Source organism: Cavia porcellus, unplaced genomic scaffold, assembly GCF_034190915.1.
Source record: "Cavia porcellus strain 051 isolate PalLab524CR breed Dunkin Hartley unplaced genomic scaffold, mCavPor4.1 scaffold_24, whole genome shotgun sequence".
Classification (NCBI taxonomy): domain Eukaryota; kingdom Metazoa; phylum Chordata; class Mammalia; order Rodentia; family Caviidae; genus Cavia; species Cavia porcellus.
The window spans coordinates 40,043,449-40,060,382 of NW_026947507.1; the positions used below are offsets into that span (position 1 = coordinate 40,043,449).

Sequence of the window (16,934 nt, forward strand, 5' to 3'; positions counted from 1 at the left end):
CTGGAAAGAGCTGAGCTCCAGAGCTGGCAGGTGTCACTTCCTGTCCCTTGGGCCACTCTTCACAGTACTGGCAAGCAGTCATCATTAATTCCTACTTGCTAACAATAGGTGGTTTAAGGGGCTCTCATTCTGAGAGGTCCAGGGCTGGGGGAGGTGCTTGCTGAAGGCTGGTGTCAGCCTTGCTTGAATTAAGTCATCCCAGAGTCCCTGCAAAGACTGTAAACAGGGAGGTGATGAAATTGGCCCTGGAGCTGGAACAGGGAGAGGCCAGTCACCAGGGAGGGCAGAGCAGCACCATCAAGCCCGGAGAGAAACGAGGCTGGGGGACCTTGGAGGTCCCAGCCTCTTGTTTCAGTGCCAGAAGAGGCCCAGGCAGGCTTCAATCAGACCGGCATGGAGGGCTCCAAGGAATTCCAGCCCACCTCTCCGGAGGAGGCATCGCCATATGGGAAAGAGATCACAACCCTATAACCATGCCGGGGCAGCTGTGCTTGTAAACTGCTGGCAGACTGATGATGGGCTGGCAGTGCGAGCTGCAAGCCTTACCAGCCCTCACTAAATTGCTTACTGGCTTAGCTGCACGCCCACACATGCACTCAGCACGCAGACACACTAGTGCTGTCAGGAAAAGCACTGCTGCTAGGGAGAAGAAAACCAAGATTCAGGAGCTCTACCCTTAGCTGCTCTACAAGTGTAATCCGGCGTTAAAGACTTCATCGTGGGCATAGGCACAGAAGCATGCACACACCAACTCAGTTTCCTCTCGTCGAATCAGATGACTCATTTCCCACCCAGTCTCTGCCACAGGCTAGTTGGAAGGGTCTGATGGGACAGCAGAAGTGGGAGTGCTTCCCAAGTGAGGATCCTTGACCTTGGTCCCTTGAGAGGCTGCCAGTGGCTCCAGGTGTAATACAGGTGTAATCCAGGCTCCAGGCAGAATACAGAATCATTCATCTACTGGCTCAAAATTGTGTTTGTTCCTTCCTCTGTGTCTGCCACCATGCTGGGGACTTTGGTTAAAGCAGAGAACAAGACCCAGGCTATTCCTCTTCTCAAATCTCACTTGTACAGCCAGAGAAATGTGGAGAGGTTTCTGCAGCCCTTAAAGACATAAGTCACAGAGCACAGGAACCACAGGCTGCTGTGAACTTGCAGAGGCTGGGGGCTCAAAGAAGATGTGGCTGCAGGGCTGAAGTCTGACCTGGAGGCTAAGCCGAAGGTCCTTACAGCAGTGACTGTGGCATCTTTAGTCAGGTGCCTTCCTCTGTTCCTGCCCTACAGCATCCATTCAGGGTGGCCCTTTGCCCATCAAGTGTTCTTGCTGGCTCTGCATCTTGACTTCCAGGCTGACCACAGTGGTTACAGTGCAGGATTCTGGGAATGAGGTTGCAGGTGCTGAAGAGTCCCAGGGTGCAACTCAAGGTGATCATTGGTTATTGCCAGTGCCCTTGACGTTCTGCACACCTGGTCACGACCTTTCCCTCCTCCTTTCTACTGACTCACCTGTGGGTGTAGAGTTGGGAATGCTCATACTTTGGAGAACATCTGCTCCTTACCTTGAGTCTCAGTAGCTGTGCTGGGAAAGGTTTCCAAGGGTGGTCCATGGATTTCCTTCCCACTTACACTCTGTGCACTATTAATCAGCCTGCCTAGCTTCTTTGGACCTCAGTCTTTTTGCCCATAAAAGGGATACTTTAGAGTTATGAAGTTTATAGAATTTTTGTAAAGACAACCTTTGAGGCAACACCTAATACTTCATTACATTTTTTTAAAAAATGGAAATAAAGAAAAGCAAACTTAGTGCTTCTGTTTCTAGTATTGTCAACCTAGAAATATTCTTCAGCTATGCAAGTAAGCAATTTAGTGAGGGCTGGTAAGGCTTGCAGCTCACACTGCCAGCCCATCATCAATCTGCCAGCAGTTTACAAGCACAGCTGCCCTAGCATGGTTACAGGACTGTGATCTCTTTCCCATATGGCGATGCCTCCTTTAGGTATTAGATAAATGGCAAACACACTACTTAATGCACTGATTAAGCTTAATGCACTGATTATGAAATAAGGAGAATCCCTAAGGATCAAATAAAAGAAGCACAAGATAGAATTAAATTAGGAGTCAAAACTACATGGGGGAATAAATACAGAGACTGGATCAGGGACATCGAGTCTTGGATGCATGAGGGGGTAGGGAGAGGGGAGCCGAGGCCAGGAGTGGTACCAGGAGGTGCCTCCCAGGCTGCTGTCACACTGGGATGGCCCCAGTCCCTCTTGATTGGTCACAACCCTCCCATAGATAGCTCAATGCCTAGCCCTCTCTGTTGGTAAAGATTCTGACTCAGGTTGTGGATTTAGCTCAGCAGCGTAAGTGCTTGACTGGCAAGCCCAAGGTCATGTGTTTGATTCCTGGTACCAAAAAAAGAAAAGAGTTTGACTCTCCTCTCAGCTACTCTTGGGGAAAAAGGGATAGAGCAAGAGGCAGGGAAATAAGATCCAACTTCTGGAAGCAGACCAGGAAACTTGATCTCTCCAAAGACTCCAGACAGTTTCGCTAACCATGTTTTACTGCTATTTTGTGATTTGGTTTAGTTTTGGTGCTAGGGATTGAGCCCAGGGCCTCCTACATGCAAGTACACACACTCCCACTGAGCAATACCCACAGCCCTTGCATGATTTTCAAGTGAACGGGATAAAATGTGGATATCTCTTGAGTTTAACTTAAATTGCATTTATTTTTATGTTATATTTTATTTTTATGTTAATACTCATCAGGATGGACTGATATAAGCTATGTGGGTTGAAGCATAATTTATGTTCTTTTTTTAATGGTAACTTGTTAATTAAGCAGAACATTAAGATGATCTTAAAATCTAATCTATTATATTTATTTTTAAGAAATTGAAGAAAATCATGTGTGCATAACATTTCATGTGTAAAGATTTTCACTGTAGTATTACACACACTGAAGTGTTATCATGCACACACAGGCATGTATATGCACATATATATGCACACAATTTTTTCTAAAGCATATAAGCATAACTACAAATATTATATATCATGATCCTTTATCTCTAAAACATGTATTTCCTAAGAATAGAATATAATCAGAAAGCAGCTAAAAATTTCTAGAATTTATTTTGGTACTTTGTCTAATCAACTGTTCATGCTCCAGTTTTGTTGGTTGACTGCATAATAACCCTTAAGAGTTTCCTCCTTCCAGCACAGGGTCCTGTTTGTGGTGAGGTACTGCATTTGACTGTCGTGTCTCCTTCACTTTTTATTTGATGGATATGACAGTTTTGACTAGCTGACTTTTCAAAAATAGGATGATCCTGGTCTTGTGCTTTCCCCACTTCCTTGTACACTGTTGGGTGCCAAAGCACTTAGGAGATGGTAACTGCTTTCCATGATGCCCAAACATCCATCCTAGGTAATGTTACTTTGTCAAGGAGCTTTCTGATCTCCCCAGTGGATCAGCACTGAATTTCCCCCTCCCTTGCAACTAACAAAGAATCATGTGTCTTCATCAAAATGACTTTTAATGACCTTTAAAGACAAAATCTACTGATGATTCTTGCTGGCCTAGTTTTTACCATGACCATAACATGCTGACCCCAGAGTTACTAGAACTCCAGTGCTGCTATAAGGAAGAGCTATCCCTTCTCCCTGTCTGTCTCTGAGTGTAGGTTCATGAATTTCCACTTTCAGAGTTATAATTGTGTTATTATACTGTGTTCCTTACCTTTCCATTACTAAGACAAAATAGCTGACCTACACAATTTACAAGAAGCTCTTGATTGGTCACAATCAAGCTCACAGCTTCAGAGGGTTTGGTCCATGGTTATCTGGCTCTGAATGAGGAACAGCATGGTGGAAGGGCACAGCAGAGGAACACTGCTCACCTTGCCACAGCTAGGAATCAGAGAGAGAAAGAAAGGGCTGGGGACATGACACACCCTTCTAACATACCCCTCAGTGACCTGCTTCCTCCAGCTGGGCCCTGTCTCCTAACAGCCCTTTCAGCTATGACCTGATCAGTGGAATAATTCATTGATGAGGTTAGTGATCATGATCCAGTGTGAAAGTCCCACCTCTGAACATGGGAGACTTTGGGGAAACATTTTAGATCTAAACCTGAACATATATTTAAGTATTTTAGTACTGAAATTGTCCCAGGTTTGGCCAGTGGAGACATTGTCAACTAGTTTTGGTGTTCCTTGTGGTATTTCATTTTCCCCCTTCTTTTTTTTTTTTTTTTTTTTTTTTTTTTTTTTTTTTTCCCCCTTCCTTTCTTTACTCCTTCCTTTTCTCTTGTTTTTATTTTAGCACTTCTTTGGAGGAAGTGTTCCAGGTCCATCGTCTGCCTTCCCTGATCTTTCTTAGTTACTTGCTTGTTGCTGGAGCACAATATGCAACACATACAGCTTAAAAGAAGAGAGATTTATTTTGGCTCTCAGTCTGGAGAGATTTGAGTCCATCACTGGCTGGCTCCAAGGCAGAGTGGCATGGCAGAGGAGGCTTGCATATGGCATGGCGGCAGAAAGCTGAGAGAGATCAAGGAAGGTGGGAGGGAGACAGACCCATCTAGGCTGTGTCCCCAGTGACTCACTTTCTCCAAGCAGGCTTCACCTTCCAGCATCACTTAATCGCTGTTAGTCACTGCCTTCAATATTCCACAAGGCAGGTGAGGCAAGATCAGCTGATTAGGGCTGGTGTTCTGATCTCTAGTTTTCAAGGCTAGGTTTTTTAGCTAGGTCTTGTTCTGGGGGGAAAGAGAGTTTTAGAGGTATACATTCTGGGTAAATTCACAGAAGCACAGTTGTAAGGTCAAAAGTAAATGCATGTATCCAATTCTCCAAAAGCCATGGCCAGTTTGCAGCCCTTCCCCCAACTTCCAACAGCCTAGCCAGCAGTGTTGCGTTGCTAATGTTTTATTGTCAGGCATCTGCTTGTTGCCATCCAGATGAGTGACAAGTGTCATCACAGTGTGACACTTGTGACAGATTGCATTGATCATATCCGCAAAGTTGAACATTTTTTCATTTGTTAAGGGTAATCATATACTTTTTGTTTGTTTGTTTTGAGACACGATCTCATTGGTCAGGCTGGTCTTGAACTTGCAACATTCCTCCTGCCTCAGCCTCCAGAGTGCTGAAATTACAGGCATGTGCCACCACACCCAGCTCTACTTGTTCATAAATTGTGAAGATCTTTGGCCAACTTTTCTATAGCATTTTTAGTTCTTTATTTCTTTGACTTTTAAAAGCTCTTTGTAAATTTGGTATAGTAGTTTTTTGTCTGTAGTATATGTTGTAATTTTTTTCTGGTTTGTCATTTGTCATTTAATTTTTCACTGTGCGTATGGTAGATTTTATTCTGTGCAAAATGTTTCCTTTTACTGCCATTTAATTAAATACACTGACCTTTGATTACCCCTAGATTCAGACACATAGTTTGACAAATGTCTGCTATAGACCTCTCCCAAGCAATTGAGGTTTCGTCATCAGCTTTCATCCCACTGCCCAGAATGAGAGCTCAGGTCAGAGGTCAGCTCTCATTTCTCAGGCGCCCCTTTGGGATTTGGTTTATTCTGCCCTACCTTAGGCACCTTCCTTTCCACTGTCCCTAAGAGGCCAGGCCTACCAGGAAAAGGAGCTCCGAGATGTCTAGGAAGGACAGACAAGAGAATGAGGAAAGGCACTGTCACCTAACGTCTTACGTAGGGACCACATCACTGCAGGGAAGAAGCATCTCCCTGGCCTCCTCCCAGGATTCCCTTGGGCACCCTGACACCCGTTGGGTCTGGAGTGAGGTATATATACAGCAGGCAGAGCCTGGTGCCTACTTTATCCCATCCCACCTCACCCCCTCTTCACACTTCACCCCGGCTGGATACCGAGTCTTGATGGGGACCATGCTGGACCCAATTCTGCCTCAGCCCTGGCAGAATCCTGCGTCTGTTACCATGTGTCAGGGCACGAGAGGACACTGAACCAGTTCAGTCAACCAGCTCTCATCTCCTTTACCCACCCCCCAGGGGCCTGAGAGAGATGTAGATAGAGTAGCTCGTGGAGTGGGCCTGTGTGTCTTTCCCAGCTGAGGATGCAGAGATGAAACCGGAGGGGTGGGAAGTCCTCGAGTATCATCTATGCCCTCTTTTACTCAGCTTGGACAGCTGGAGCTCAGACGGGCTGGTTTATTCCCCAGGGCAGCGTGAGCATAGGGTGTGGGGACTGGTCCTGGTGGATCAGCTGGAGAGGGTCCAGCCTGGGGCTGATGGCACTTGCTCCATTGCAGTGAGGTCGGCTGGTAGTGACAGGGATGCACTGTGCGTTACCGAAGAGGATCTGGCCGGCGAAGACGAGGACATGCCATCCTTCCCAGGCACACAGGCGGGTAAGGACACCAAGGCCACCCCGGCCTCCTCTCTGGGCTTGAGAGCTCCCTGCCCACTCGAGGCTGGGTAGAGACTTCTCACCATGTGGCTTCAGACTCCAGGCTCTCATTTCCTATCAACTCCTGGAGAGGGAAGGACAGAGCTACGTGACCCTGGGCAGTTCAGTATGGCTCATGCCAGCCTTTTGACAGAAACGCTACCTGTCTGTAGGGCAATCCAGAGGAACCTCTGCCCTCTCCCCCAGCCAAGCTCTCTGTGCTCCAGGGCCTGTCTTCCAGCCACCCCTTACTTTGGTCTGGAGGGTGAGTCAGGCACCAGGGTTGTCAGTTGTTTCTAGCGCTCCTCTCAGGCAGTCGAGTTCGAGTTCACAGAAGGAATTTCACAGCCATGACCACCACTGCCTTCTCGTTGGCCACTGGTCACCTGCCAGAGTTTCCAGGAATAGCGGCTCCTTCCTCCCTCCATGCTGGTGGCCCGACTGCTGGACTGTAAACTTGTGCCTCATTTCCAGGAAAATATCACCTACCCAGTTCAGGGACTGATGGCCAACTTCTAGTTTACCTGAAGGGGATTCCTCAGGGTGAAGGACTTTTACTTTTAACAATGAGTCTCTGCAAACCACCCTGCTTTGCTCTTACTGAGAAGTCCCCAGGATAAGAGATTTTTGGTGCTAAAATCTAGAAAGCTCGGGGTGAATCAGAACCAGCTAGTCACCCAATGAGGCTGCCGTGTTGTGTGTCATCAGTGGGGGCCGCTGCAGAGAAGAGTAATCTCCTCACCTGGGAAAAAATGGTGAGAATTACCATGGTGATGAGCGAGAAAGCTTTTGGTGGATGTTTTTGTTTTTGTTTTTGCAGTACTGGAAATTGAACCTAGCGCCTTTCCACTGAACTATACCCCCAGACCTTGTTTTGTTTTGTTTTGTTTTGAAAATAGGGTCTGTATAAGTTTGTTAAATTGTCCAGGGTTGGCTTGCAATCCTGCCTCAGCCTTCCAGAATGCTGGGATCACAGGTGTGTACCACCGCACCCAGCTAGCAGTTGGCACCTCTTTACAGAAGGGTAGGATGGGTAGAGAATGAAGGTGGAGAACTCCTGGAATGAGCCTAGTGATGACCCTGACTTTTCAGCTCAGCCTTTACCTCTGCCCTCTTCCTGTCCCCCACAGGCCAGCCAGGACCCCGCTGCAGCCGCTGCCAGAAGAACCTGTCTCTGCACACATCAGTACGGATTTTGTACCTCTTCCTGGCTCTGCTCCTGGTGGCCGTGGCCGTGCTGGCCTCTCTGGGTGAGTCCAGGGTTCCTCCAGCCCAGGCTGCAGAGGGATGTCTTCTGGGCCCCGCCCCCAAACTCCTTGTACCCAGAACCTGGGACCAGCATCTTTTCCACTAGAAATCTTAATGACTAATTCACACTGGGAAGACTGGTTCCAAATTTCTTCCACTGGGGCTCCTGAGCCCCACAGGTAAAATGAGACAATAGGAGGCAATTGGTGGTCCTCAGCTTCAGTTCCAAATAAGAATCCCTTGATAACTTGGGAAATACTGATGTCTGAGTCCCACTTGGGCAAAGGAACTAATGCACAGTCCTCCAACTCTGTGGGTGACTCCTGTGTGCACCCAGGGCTTTGGTAAGCTTCTTTTTTTTTTTTTTTTTTTTGTCTTTTTCCTTTTTATCGGTACCGGGGATCGAACTCACGACTGCCTGCTTGTAAGCCAGGTGGCTTATGCCACTGAGCTAAATCCCCAGCCCCTGGTAAGCTTCTGAGGAGAAGGGTTTGGGCTTTGGCTGCAGACTGCTGCTTTCTCATAACATGCGTATTAGAGACCTGTTTCTCTGAACGAAGACCCCGACCCAGTTCTCATTTCTCCCTGCAGTTTTTAGGAAGGTAGATTCTCTCTCTGAAGACATCTCCTTGGCCCAGTCCATTTATAACAAGAAGCTTGTGTCAATGCAAGAAAATCTTCAAGGACTTGGTAAGCATCTACTGTCCAAGTGTGGGTGGGGCAGGGCACCCCAGTGCATGGTACCAGAGCAGAGGGGCTTCACCAGACCAAGACAAGGACAGCTGTGGTCCCTGTTTCCCTCTCCAGTGAGCACTGTCCATTCAAAGAGGCCCTGGTGGACACTTAGGTCCCAAGCAGGGGTTTCTGTGTGGAGCAGATATCTAGCCAGAGTCTATTGGCAGAGAAGAAAGAATACTCTGTTTCCAAAATGTTCTCATGAGTGAAATGAGTTTTAAGACTTTCCAAAAGCCTCCTGCTGCATCAGCCCTTTACTCAATTTGTGATGCTTTTTACCCCCTGCTTTTTTACCAGAAACATTCTAGAAAGGGATGAAGTAGGAGAAGCCTCAATAGATGGGATTACAAGTGATTTGGTCTGATGCAAATAGAAAGTCCAGGTCTGCCTCTCACTAGCAAGCATGATTTGGCAAGCCGGCTTCTCTGTGCCTTGTTCCTTTTGAGTCACAAGGCAAAAATCCCTGAACCACCTTCCCTAAGGGGAACGTGAGAAGCTCAGATATGATGACAGATGTGAATGTATTTGCAGAAATTCCAAAATATAAATGGAAACTTCTCAGCTACCTCAGGAGAGCTATTAATATGTATTCTTGAGAATGCAGTGGTGGGGTGGAGAATATGTTCTAAGTCCTGACTTTCAGATCATATAGTAAAGATGTTTTGCAAAGATTCTCTAGGAAAGGATTTCACAGCAAGACTCAGGAAATGAAACAAGATCAGGAAGTCACTTGCCGATTCAGGGGACTCTGAAATGTTTAATTTAAAGACGTATCATTCTCCTGTAATCATCAGCCATTCAAAATGTGTCCCTTTCTCCTAAAGACCTGAAAGCCCTGAACAACTGCTCTTTCTGCCATGAGACTGGGCAGCTGGGACAAGAGATCAGGAAGCTGCAGGAGGAGCTGGAGGGGCTGCAGAAGATGCTTCTGGCCCAGGAGGCCCAGTTAGACCAGACTTCTCAAGCCCATGAGCTGCTGTCCACCACCAGCAATCAAATCTCGCAGGAGATGGGCAGTTGCGCCTTCTCCATCCACCAAATCAACCAATCTCTGGGGCTCTTCCTGGCGCAGGTGAGGGGCTGGCAGGCCACGACCACCAGCCTGGACCTCTCTCTGAAGGACCTCACACAGGAGTGCTATGATGTCAAGGCCGCCACACACCAGATCAACTTCACTGTGGGGCAGACTGCCGAGTGGATCCATGGAATCCAGCGGAAGACAGACGAGGAGACCCTCACCCTGCAGAAGATGGTCACTGACTGGCAGAACTATACCCGGCTCTTTGGCAGCCTGCGCAGCACCTCTGCCAAGACCGGGGAGATGGTGAAGAATATTCAGGCCACCCTGGGGGTGTCCTCGCAGCGCATCAGCCAGAATTCCGAGAGCATGCATGACTTGGTGCTACAGGTGATGGGCTTGCAGCTGCAGCTGGATAACATCTCCTCCTTCCTGGACGACCACGAGGAGAACATGCATGATCTCCAGTACCATACCCGCTATGCCCAGAACCGCACGGTGGAGAGGTTCGAGTCGCTGGAAGGACGCATGGCTTCTCATGAGATCGAAATCAGCACCATCTTCACCAACATCAATGCCACTGACAGCCATGTGCACAGCATGCTCAAGTACCTGGATGACGTGCGGCTGTCCTGCACGCTGGGCTTCCACACCCACGCAGAGGAGCTCTACTACCTGAACAAGTCCGTCTCCCTCATGCTGGGCACCACCGACCTGCTCCGGGAGCGCTTCGGCCTGCTCAGCGCCCGGCTGGACTTCAATGTCCGTAACCTCTCCATGATCGTGGAGGAGATGAAGGCTGTGGACACGCAGCACGGAGCAATCCTTCGCAATGTCACCATCCTGCGAGGTAAGAGAGGGGCTGGGCAGGATCGCGCCCAAACTTCCAAAGGCCTTGGTGATCTTCTCAGAGGCAGAAGCATCAGATTTTAGTGCTAACAGTCCTGTAGCAAATGTCCAGAACAATGGGTAGCTTTAAGGTGTCCTCGCAAACCTCTTTTGTAAGGGAAGTATGGCTTCTAATGCAGCCTACTGTACACATCTGGATTTTATATATGTATTCATTCAACTGGGTCCGCACAGGGAAATAGGAAGAATTTCTGTTTGGGAAACTACCTATGCTTGTATTTTTCCTTTCCCATCCCTTTATTAATGTTCTCATCTGCCTGTTCAGCTACCTGCCCTTCCCAGAGCTATCAGTCTGATGAACTATTCTCCACATGCCCACTTTTGGGTCAGAGTTCTCCAAGAACCAGAATCAATGACTGATAGATAGATAGATAGATAGATAGATAGATAGATAGATAGATAGACAGATAGATAGACAGACAGACAGACAGACAGACAGATAGATAGAGAATTGGCTTATATGCATGTGACAGCTGACTAGTCCAGAATCAGCAGAGCCAATGACCCAGCTGGAAGGCCATCAGACAAGAAGAGTTCTCTGGCTCAGGGAAGGTCTAGTTATTCAGGCCCTCTACTGCTTGGATGAGGTCCACCCACATTAGGAAGGGCAACCTGCTTTTCTTAGTCTAGCAATTTAAATGTCATTCGTATCTAAGGTGACCGTCACCAACACAGCCAGATGAATGTTTGACTGGGCACCCAAGGCCTGGTCAAACTGACAGTAAAATTAGTCACCGCAAGTCCATTCCTTGTTAAGTTGGCAACCATGCACATTTCCAAAGACCACCACACTTAATCTCCAAAATAAAGATAATAACAAGGTCATGGTTCTGCCTAACATAACGTAACTGTCCTGTGTACACCAAAAATACACTTGTCATTTCCCCAGAAGAAGAGCGAAAGTCCTTGAGTGAGTCTTATTCTTCTTAACCCCCAGAACTCAAATTCTATTATGTAAATTACCAATGCTTAAATGTACCATATGAAACCAACACAGTTTATGTTTTAAAGAATACAAGATAAGGAAGTAAGAGAGAGGAAATCAAGTTGTTCGCTAGACGCACACATACAAAGATATTCACAACAGAATGAGGGGGAGGTACTCACGACAAAGTCCTTATTTCTGTAACTCTTCACGCGGTCATAGTGAGTATTTATAACTACCCTCTTCCACTTCTCATTCCAAATTCTCATTGGTCTCAGCAAGCACCCCAGCAAGTTGTGGTTCTTTACCTGGCAGCATGATCCAGACCTTCTTTTCTGAAGGTTCTGGGCCATTAGTCTCCATGACTGGGTTGCACAGTTGAAGTTTTCTGTGACCTTGACCACCGGGCATGGTAATAGTATAGGATACCGAGGGTGTCTCTTGCACTTCAAGCATACGTTTCCCTACTTCCATTGTGGGGTAGTAGTGCAACTTCTCCTTTGTATTTAAGATCAATCCCTCAAGTTGGCACAGTGCTCTCTCTTTTCCTGCTGATTCAGTCATGAAGAGCCCAAAGTAGGTCGGTAGCAGCCTTCACATCCTATGTCATGTGTTCATCATTATGTCTCCCAGTGGAAATGCTCCTCTTGTTGAACTGGGACTTCTAACTCAGCAGAACACAAGCAGGAACAGGCAGCAATGATTTTACCAGTGGGGCACTAGGTAGAGTAGTAAGTGGTACCACTCACATTACCTCCCTGGATTCCTGGACCTATGAATCCTGGCTGTAAGAGAAGCTGTGCCATATACTGGATGCTACTCAGAGCATGTCCAGCCCTCTGGAGAACCTTGCCCTGTGTCTGCAAGGTGTGGGCACCGAGCTGGTGCTGTGTCTGAGTCTCCAACAGGCAGTTTTCTTGTTCCAGCAAGTCATTTACTTCGGGATGATGAGAGCCATGGTAAGACTGGTGAACTCTGAGCCTGAGTCCACTATTCATTTACTGTCAAGGAAATTCCTTGTCCAGAGTAGTGCTGTGTGAACACTGTGATGGTGGAGTGAGGAGCTGTGTAAGTCTGTGGGTAGCAGTTTTAACTGAGGCATTGCATGCAAGGAAGGAAAATCCATATCCAGAATAAGCATTTAGTCCAGTTAGAAGAAAATGTTGCCCTTCCATAATGAAAGTGGTCCAGTGTAATCACTGGCCATGTAGGTGGCTGATCACGCTGGGAAATGATACCATACCAGGGGCTCAGAATTATCTCTGCTCCTGGCTCCTTGGACAGTAGCTGTGGCCACACCTATTGGGGAGTGAAAGTCCATGTTGCTGAGCTCATGCATAACCTCTGCCCCAGCCATTACATCCACTTTGTTCATGAGCCCACTAGCTGATGATATGGGTGGCTGAGGAAAGAGGCTGACTGCTACCCACCGAGTGAATCATTCTGCCCACTCCATTACTAAAATTCTCCTCTGCTGAGGTCTCTCTTTGGTGAGCACTGATAAGGGATACAAACAACTTTCGATTTTTTCCCCCATTCAAAGAGAAGTATTCACGTACCTTTTCCCCCAATTTCCTTGTCACCAATTGCCTAATCATGTTCTTTCCAAGTCCCTGCCCATGCAGCCTAATTATTAACCAAAGCCCATGGATCAGAGTGTAAATGCACACCTGGCCACTCCTCCCGTGCAAAATGAACGACCAGGTGCACTGACCAAGGTTATAGGAGTGGCCAGACGCATTTGCTCTAGAAGGGATATCTCGACATGTCATGTCACTGGATCTCTACAAATCCCACTGGCGTAGAAGGGCTCTGAGTTTCCATCAGATTTATTTTCCACCCTCTGACACATAAATGACCTAAACAATAAGTCTAGGATAGGTTGCTGCCTCTCACTTATTAGGTCTGGTCAGCATTATGGTCATCGACATAATGGATACCTTGTAAGAAGATAAAGATTGTAAGTTAAAATAGCTGGAGAGCCGCCATCCCCCTGAGGAAGGACAGAGAAGGTACATTTCCACCTGGCCAACTGGAAGTGGTCTCTGTAGACAGGTTTGGACAAAAATAAAAACATTTTCCAGACCAATAGCTGCATACCAGATTCCAGCAGATGTTTTAACTTGCCTAAACAATGATTCAACAGCTGTAACCAGGGCCCCCACCTGCTTGAACTTATAGTAACCTTATATTCTGAGAGCCTGTCTCAAAATAAAAAATACAAGAGATAAAGCTGATAGAAACCCACTGCCAAGATCGACCTATCTTCTGTACAGGCCAAATAAGAGAGGTGAATGGGGTGGGATGTCCACCGAGTGGATAGAATGATCCACTCGGTGGTAGCAGTCAGCCTCTTTCCTCGGCCACCCATATCATCAGCTAGTGGGCTCATGAACAATAAGAGAGGTGAATGGGGTGGGGTGGGGTGTCACCTCTGCTTCTTTAAGGTCCTTGATGGTGGCTTTAATCTCTACAGTCCCCTCAAGCACTTGCTTTGCTTTGTTTTGTATTTTCTGAGGTAAATAGCTGGTACTTAAACTCTTGGGGATGCCACTTGACCTTTCCCAGTATAATAGCCCTCACTCCTGCATCAGGGAGCCAACAGGAGGACTCTGCCTCCTGCTGAGTGAAGCCAGTAGTGTGTCCTGGACCTGGGAAGAAATCACCGCAGCATGGATTCAGGGATCTGCTGTTACCATTATGATTTAGACAGAGCTAAACTTCCATTGACCACCCAACCCCCGTGAGCCCCTGCTCTGATGAGTAGGCCACCGTGAAGATAATTCTCCTGGAATCAGCATCCGCTCAGAACCAGCTTTTACCAAGGTCACTGTGGATTAGGAAAAGGAAGTGATCAGACCTTTCAGATCTGCGCCCTTTAACTCAGTATCTAAAAGACACCTACACTGGAGTCCCTTACCTCAGGGATTTGGTGGATGCCTTAAAGTCTTTCCTAGAAAGTGAGTGTCTTTGTGGGAAGGATATTGGGCCTGAAAATTTAGCAGCTTTGGCTCTAGAGACTACGGTAGGTAGCCATGGTGACCAGGCAATTCCAAACACTGCAGTTTATGTTTGGGAAGCAAAGCGTCTTGGCCGAGTCATCCAGGGAGCCCCAGGAAGATTGCAGGGAGCTCCATGATCCCACACAGCTCTTCCCTCCTCCCTCCAGAGCGCTCAGGCTCAGAACCGACCTCTGATTCTCTGCTACTCCTTGGCCGTTCAGTCTCAAGCCTGTGTTGATTTCACTTTCAATCCCTGAGCGTTTCTACTCCATGGAACATTTTTCTTTAACCTAGAGTGGTGGGGCGTATGGAGGATGATTCCATTTGCTTCTTGTTTTATTTTATTTTTGCAACAACTCATTACTGAGTTTTTCTCTGGTAGCTGTCACCTTCCCACGGTTTGTCATCTGACGCATCATTCACGTGGCCTCTGAGGTCCTGTGATCCAGGAAGGTCACTAGATGTTCTTATGGTTGATCCTCTGCTGAGTTTGTCATTTTGTTGAATTCAGCTTAAGAACAAAGGAAATTCAAAACGTTCCTGACTTCACATGGGCCTTGCAGTAACTCTTTACCATGCTCCCTTTATCCACACGTCACGAGCCATGGTTTCAACTGCTCAGTCAACCACAGTCTGAAAATATAGAATCAGAAATTCCATCTTCAAGAAACAGAGACCATAGTCACATAACTCATAACAGCGCATTGTGATAATTGTCCTATTTTAAGTGACTGCTGTTCAAATCTATCTCTTCTTATACCTAATTTACAAATGAAATTCTACCATGGGTAGGTATAAGAAGAAGCTTAATATCTCTGGTTTGGGTACTGTCTAAGGTTTCAGGCACCCATGGGGTCCTGGGATGGAGTTTCCGCAGAAAAAGAGGAAACTGCTGTACAGTAGAAAAGGCAAGTGTTGGTGTCTCTTTACAGAAAGGTAAACTGAGACTGGGAAAGTGGGAATGAGCTCAAGGTCAACCCTGGATCTCAAATCCTGACCTCTCCTCATAGATCTAGACACACACGTCCACTACCTACCTGGAGAGGGGGGTGCAGAGAGCGTGAATTTGCAGATACCCCAAAGACATGTCTGCCTGGGTCCTGCTTAGGTACCAGGTATGGGCAGACAGTGCAGGAGGGGACAATATCAAGGCAGGGGACAGGCTTGGAGAGGCTTAGAGACTGATGTTTGCTGCTCTCATCTTAGCATGAGAGCAGGGAGGGACACTGTGTGAGCCCATGTCCTGCCTCCCATTTTAACACTGCCTCTCCGGCCACCATTCCTGCTGCTCACTGAAGTCATCAGTGTAAAATGGCTTCTGTCTGAAAAAATGTCAGGGGTGCCTGGACACCCCATCCTAGAGGCCCCGCCACTTGTTCCGTCATTCAGAGATGGGCAGAGGCTGTGGCACTGGAGCCAGCGGCAAGGTATCCCTCTGGCCAGGCCCCACTACAGCTGGAATAAACAGGAGTGAGGGCAGAGGCTGCAGGCCACAGGAAAGGGCCAAGGACCAATTGAAGGACAGGAGCCAGGCTCCTCGTTTGCCCTGGCTGCTTAAGCAAAATCATTTCATGTCTCTGGACTCCTGCTCTTTTCTTTTTAAATTTAAAAACAAAATTTGCAGGCTGGGATCTAGCTCAATAGCACAAATGCCCACCTGGCAAAAACAAAGTTGCGAATTCGATTCCCAGTACCAAAAAAATTTTTTTACTTACAATTTTTTTTTTTTTTGATACCAGGGATCAAACTCACAACCTTGCACTTTCCAGGCAGGCAGGCACTGTGTCACTGACGCATATTCACAGCCCCATTGCTTACAATTTTTTATCTCCAGAATTTTTTGCTTAGTTCACGCTTCAATTCTTTCACGTCTTCTTCTGCTTCTCCCCTGCCCACTCCCTCAGTTTCTTGGCTCTCTTCCCATCTGGAAAAGATCATATCTCCCTGTTTCCTATCATCTATCTTTCACTTTTCTCTCTTTTTTTTGGTACTGGGGATCGAACTTGTGAGCTAGCGCTTGCCAGGCAGGTGCATATGCAGCTGAACTAAACCCCAGCCCCCCACTTTGTTCTTTATATTTTGGGTTTCTCATACACGAGAAACCTTATGATATTGAAGCTTGTATATCTGGCTTATTTCCCTTAATATTATGGTCTCAAGGTGCATCCATTTTCCTACCCTAGGCCTAAGTTTATCCCTCTTTATGGCAGAGTAGTGCTCCACCCTGTGTCGATACCTCATTTTCCTTATGCGTCCATCTGTTGACGGGCAGATAGGCCACTTCCAAGATTCAGCTACTGTGAACAGCGCTGCTGTAAACGTGAGTGAGCACGGACTGTAAGATGACTGCTCCTTGTCACCTGCAAAGGAAGGGGTAAGGCCAGGTGACCTTGGAGACCTACTCCCCGCCTCCATTTACCCTAGAGATAGCCGGCTCCGTGGTGTTTGTACCTATCCCCAGCATTTATCTCTCCCTGCTGTTAGGATAATCTGTGCCTCCACTACAGTGTCCATGCTAGGGCAGGAATTAGAGGCAAAACCCATTACCATTCATTAGCTGAGTGGGCTGGGGCACAGCCCTTGGCCCCATGTCCTCAGCACACTGAGCATTATTAACAGCTGCCCAGCCCCTTCCCCATAGGACAGGTATGAGGCTCAGTGCTA

The 16,934-nt window shown here is 47.3% G+C and overlaps 1 protein-coding gene across 1 annotated transcript in view; it reads left to right on the forward strand.

Annotated features, from left to right (window-relative positions):
* The window catches only part of Scara3 (scavenger receptor class A member 3), a 34,445-nt gene that overhangs the window by 10,919 nt on the left and 6,592 nt on the right, over positions 1–16,934 (forward strand). Inside the window, exons 2-5 of the mRNA XM_003479679.5 lie at positions 6,297–6,395; positions 7,564–7,683; positions 8,273–8,371; positions 9,241–10,284. Coding sequence (XP_003479727.2) covers positions 6,297–6,395; positions 7,564–7,683; positions 8,273–8,371; positions 9,241–10,284 — 1,362 coding nt within the window. The remainder of the gene's footprint in view (positions 1–6,296; positions 6,396–7,563; positions 7,684–8,272; positions 8,372–9,240; positions 10,285–16,934) is intronic.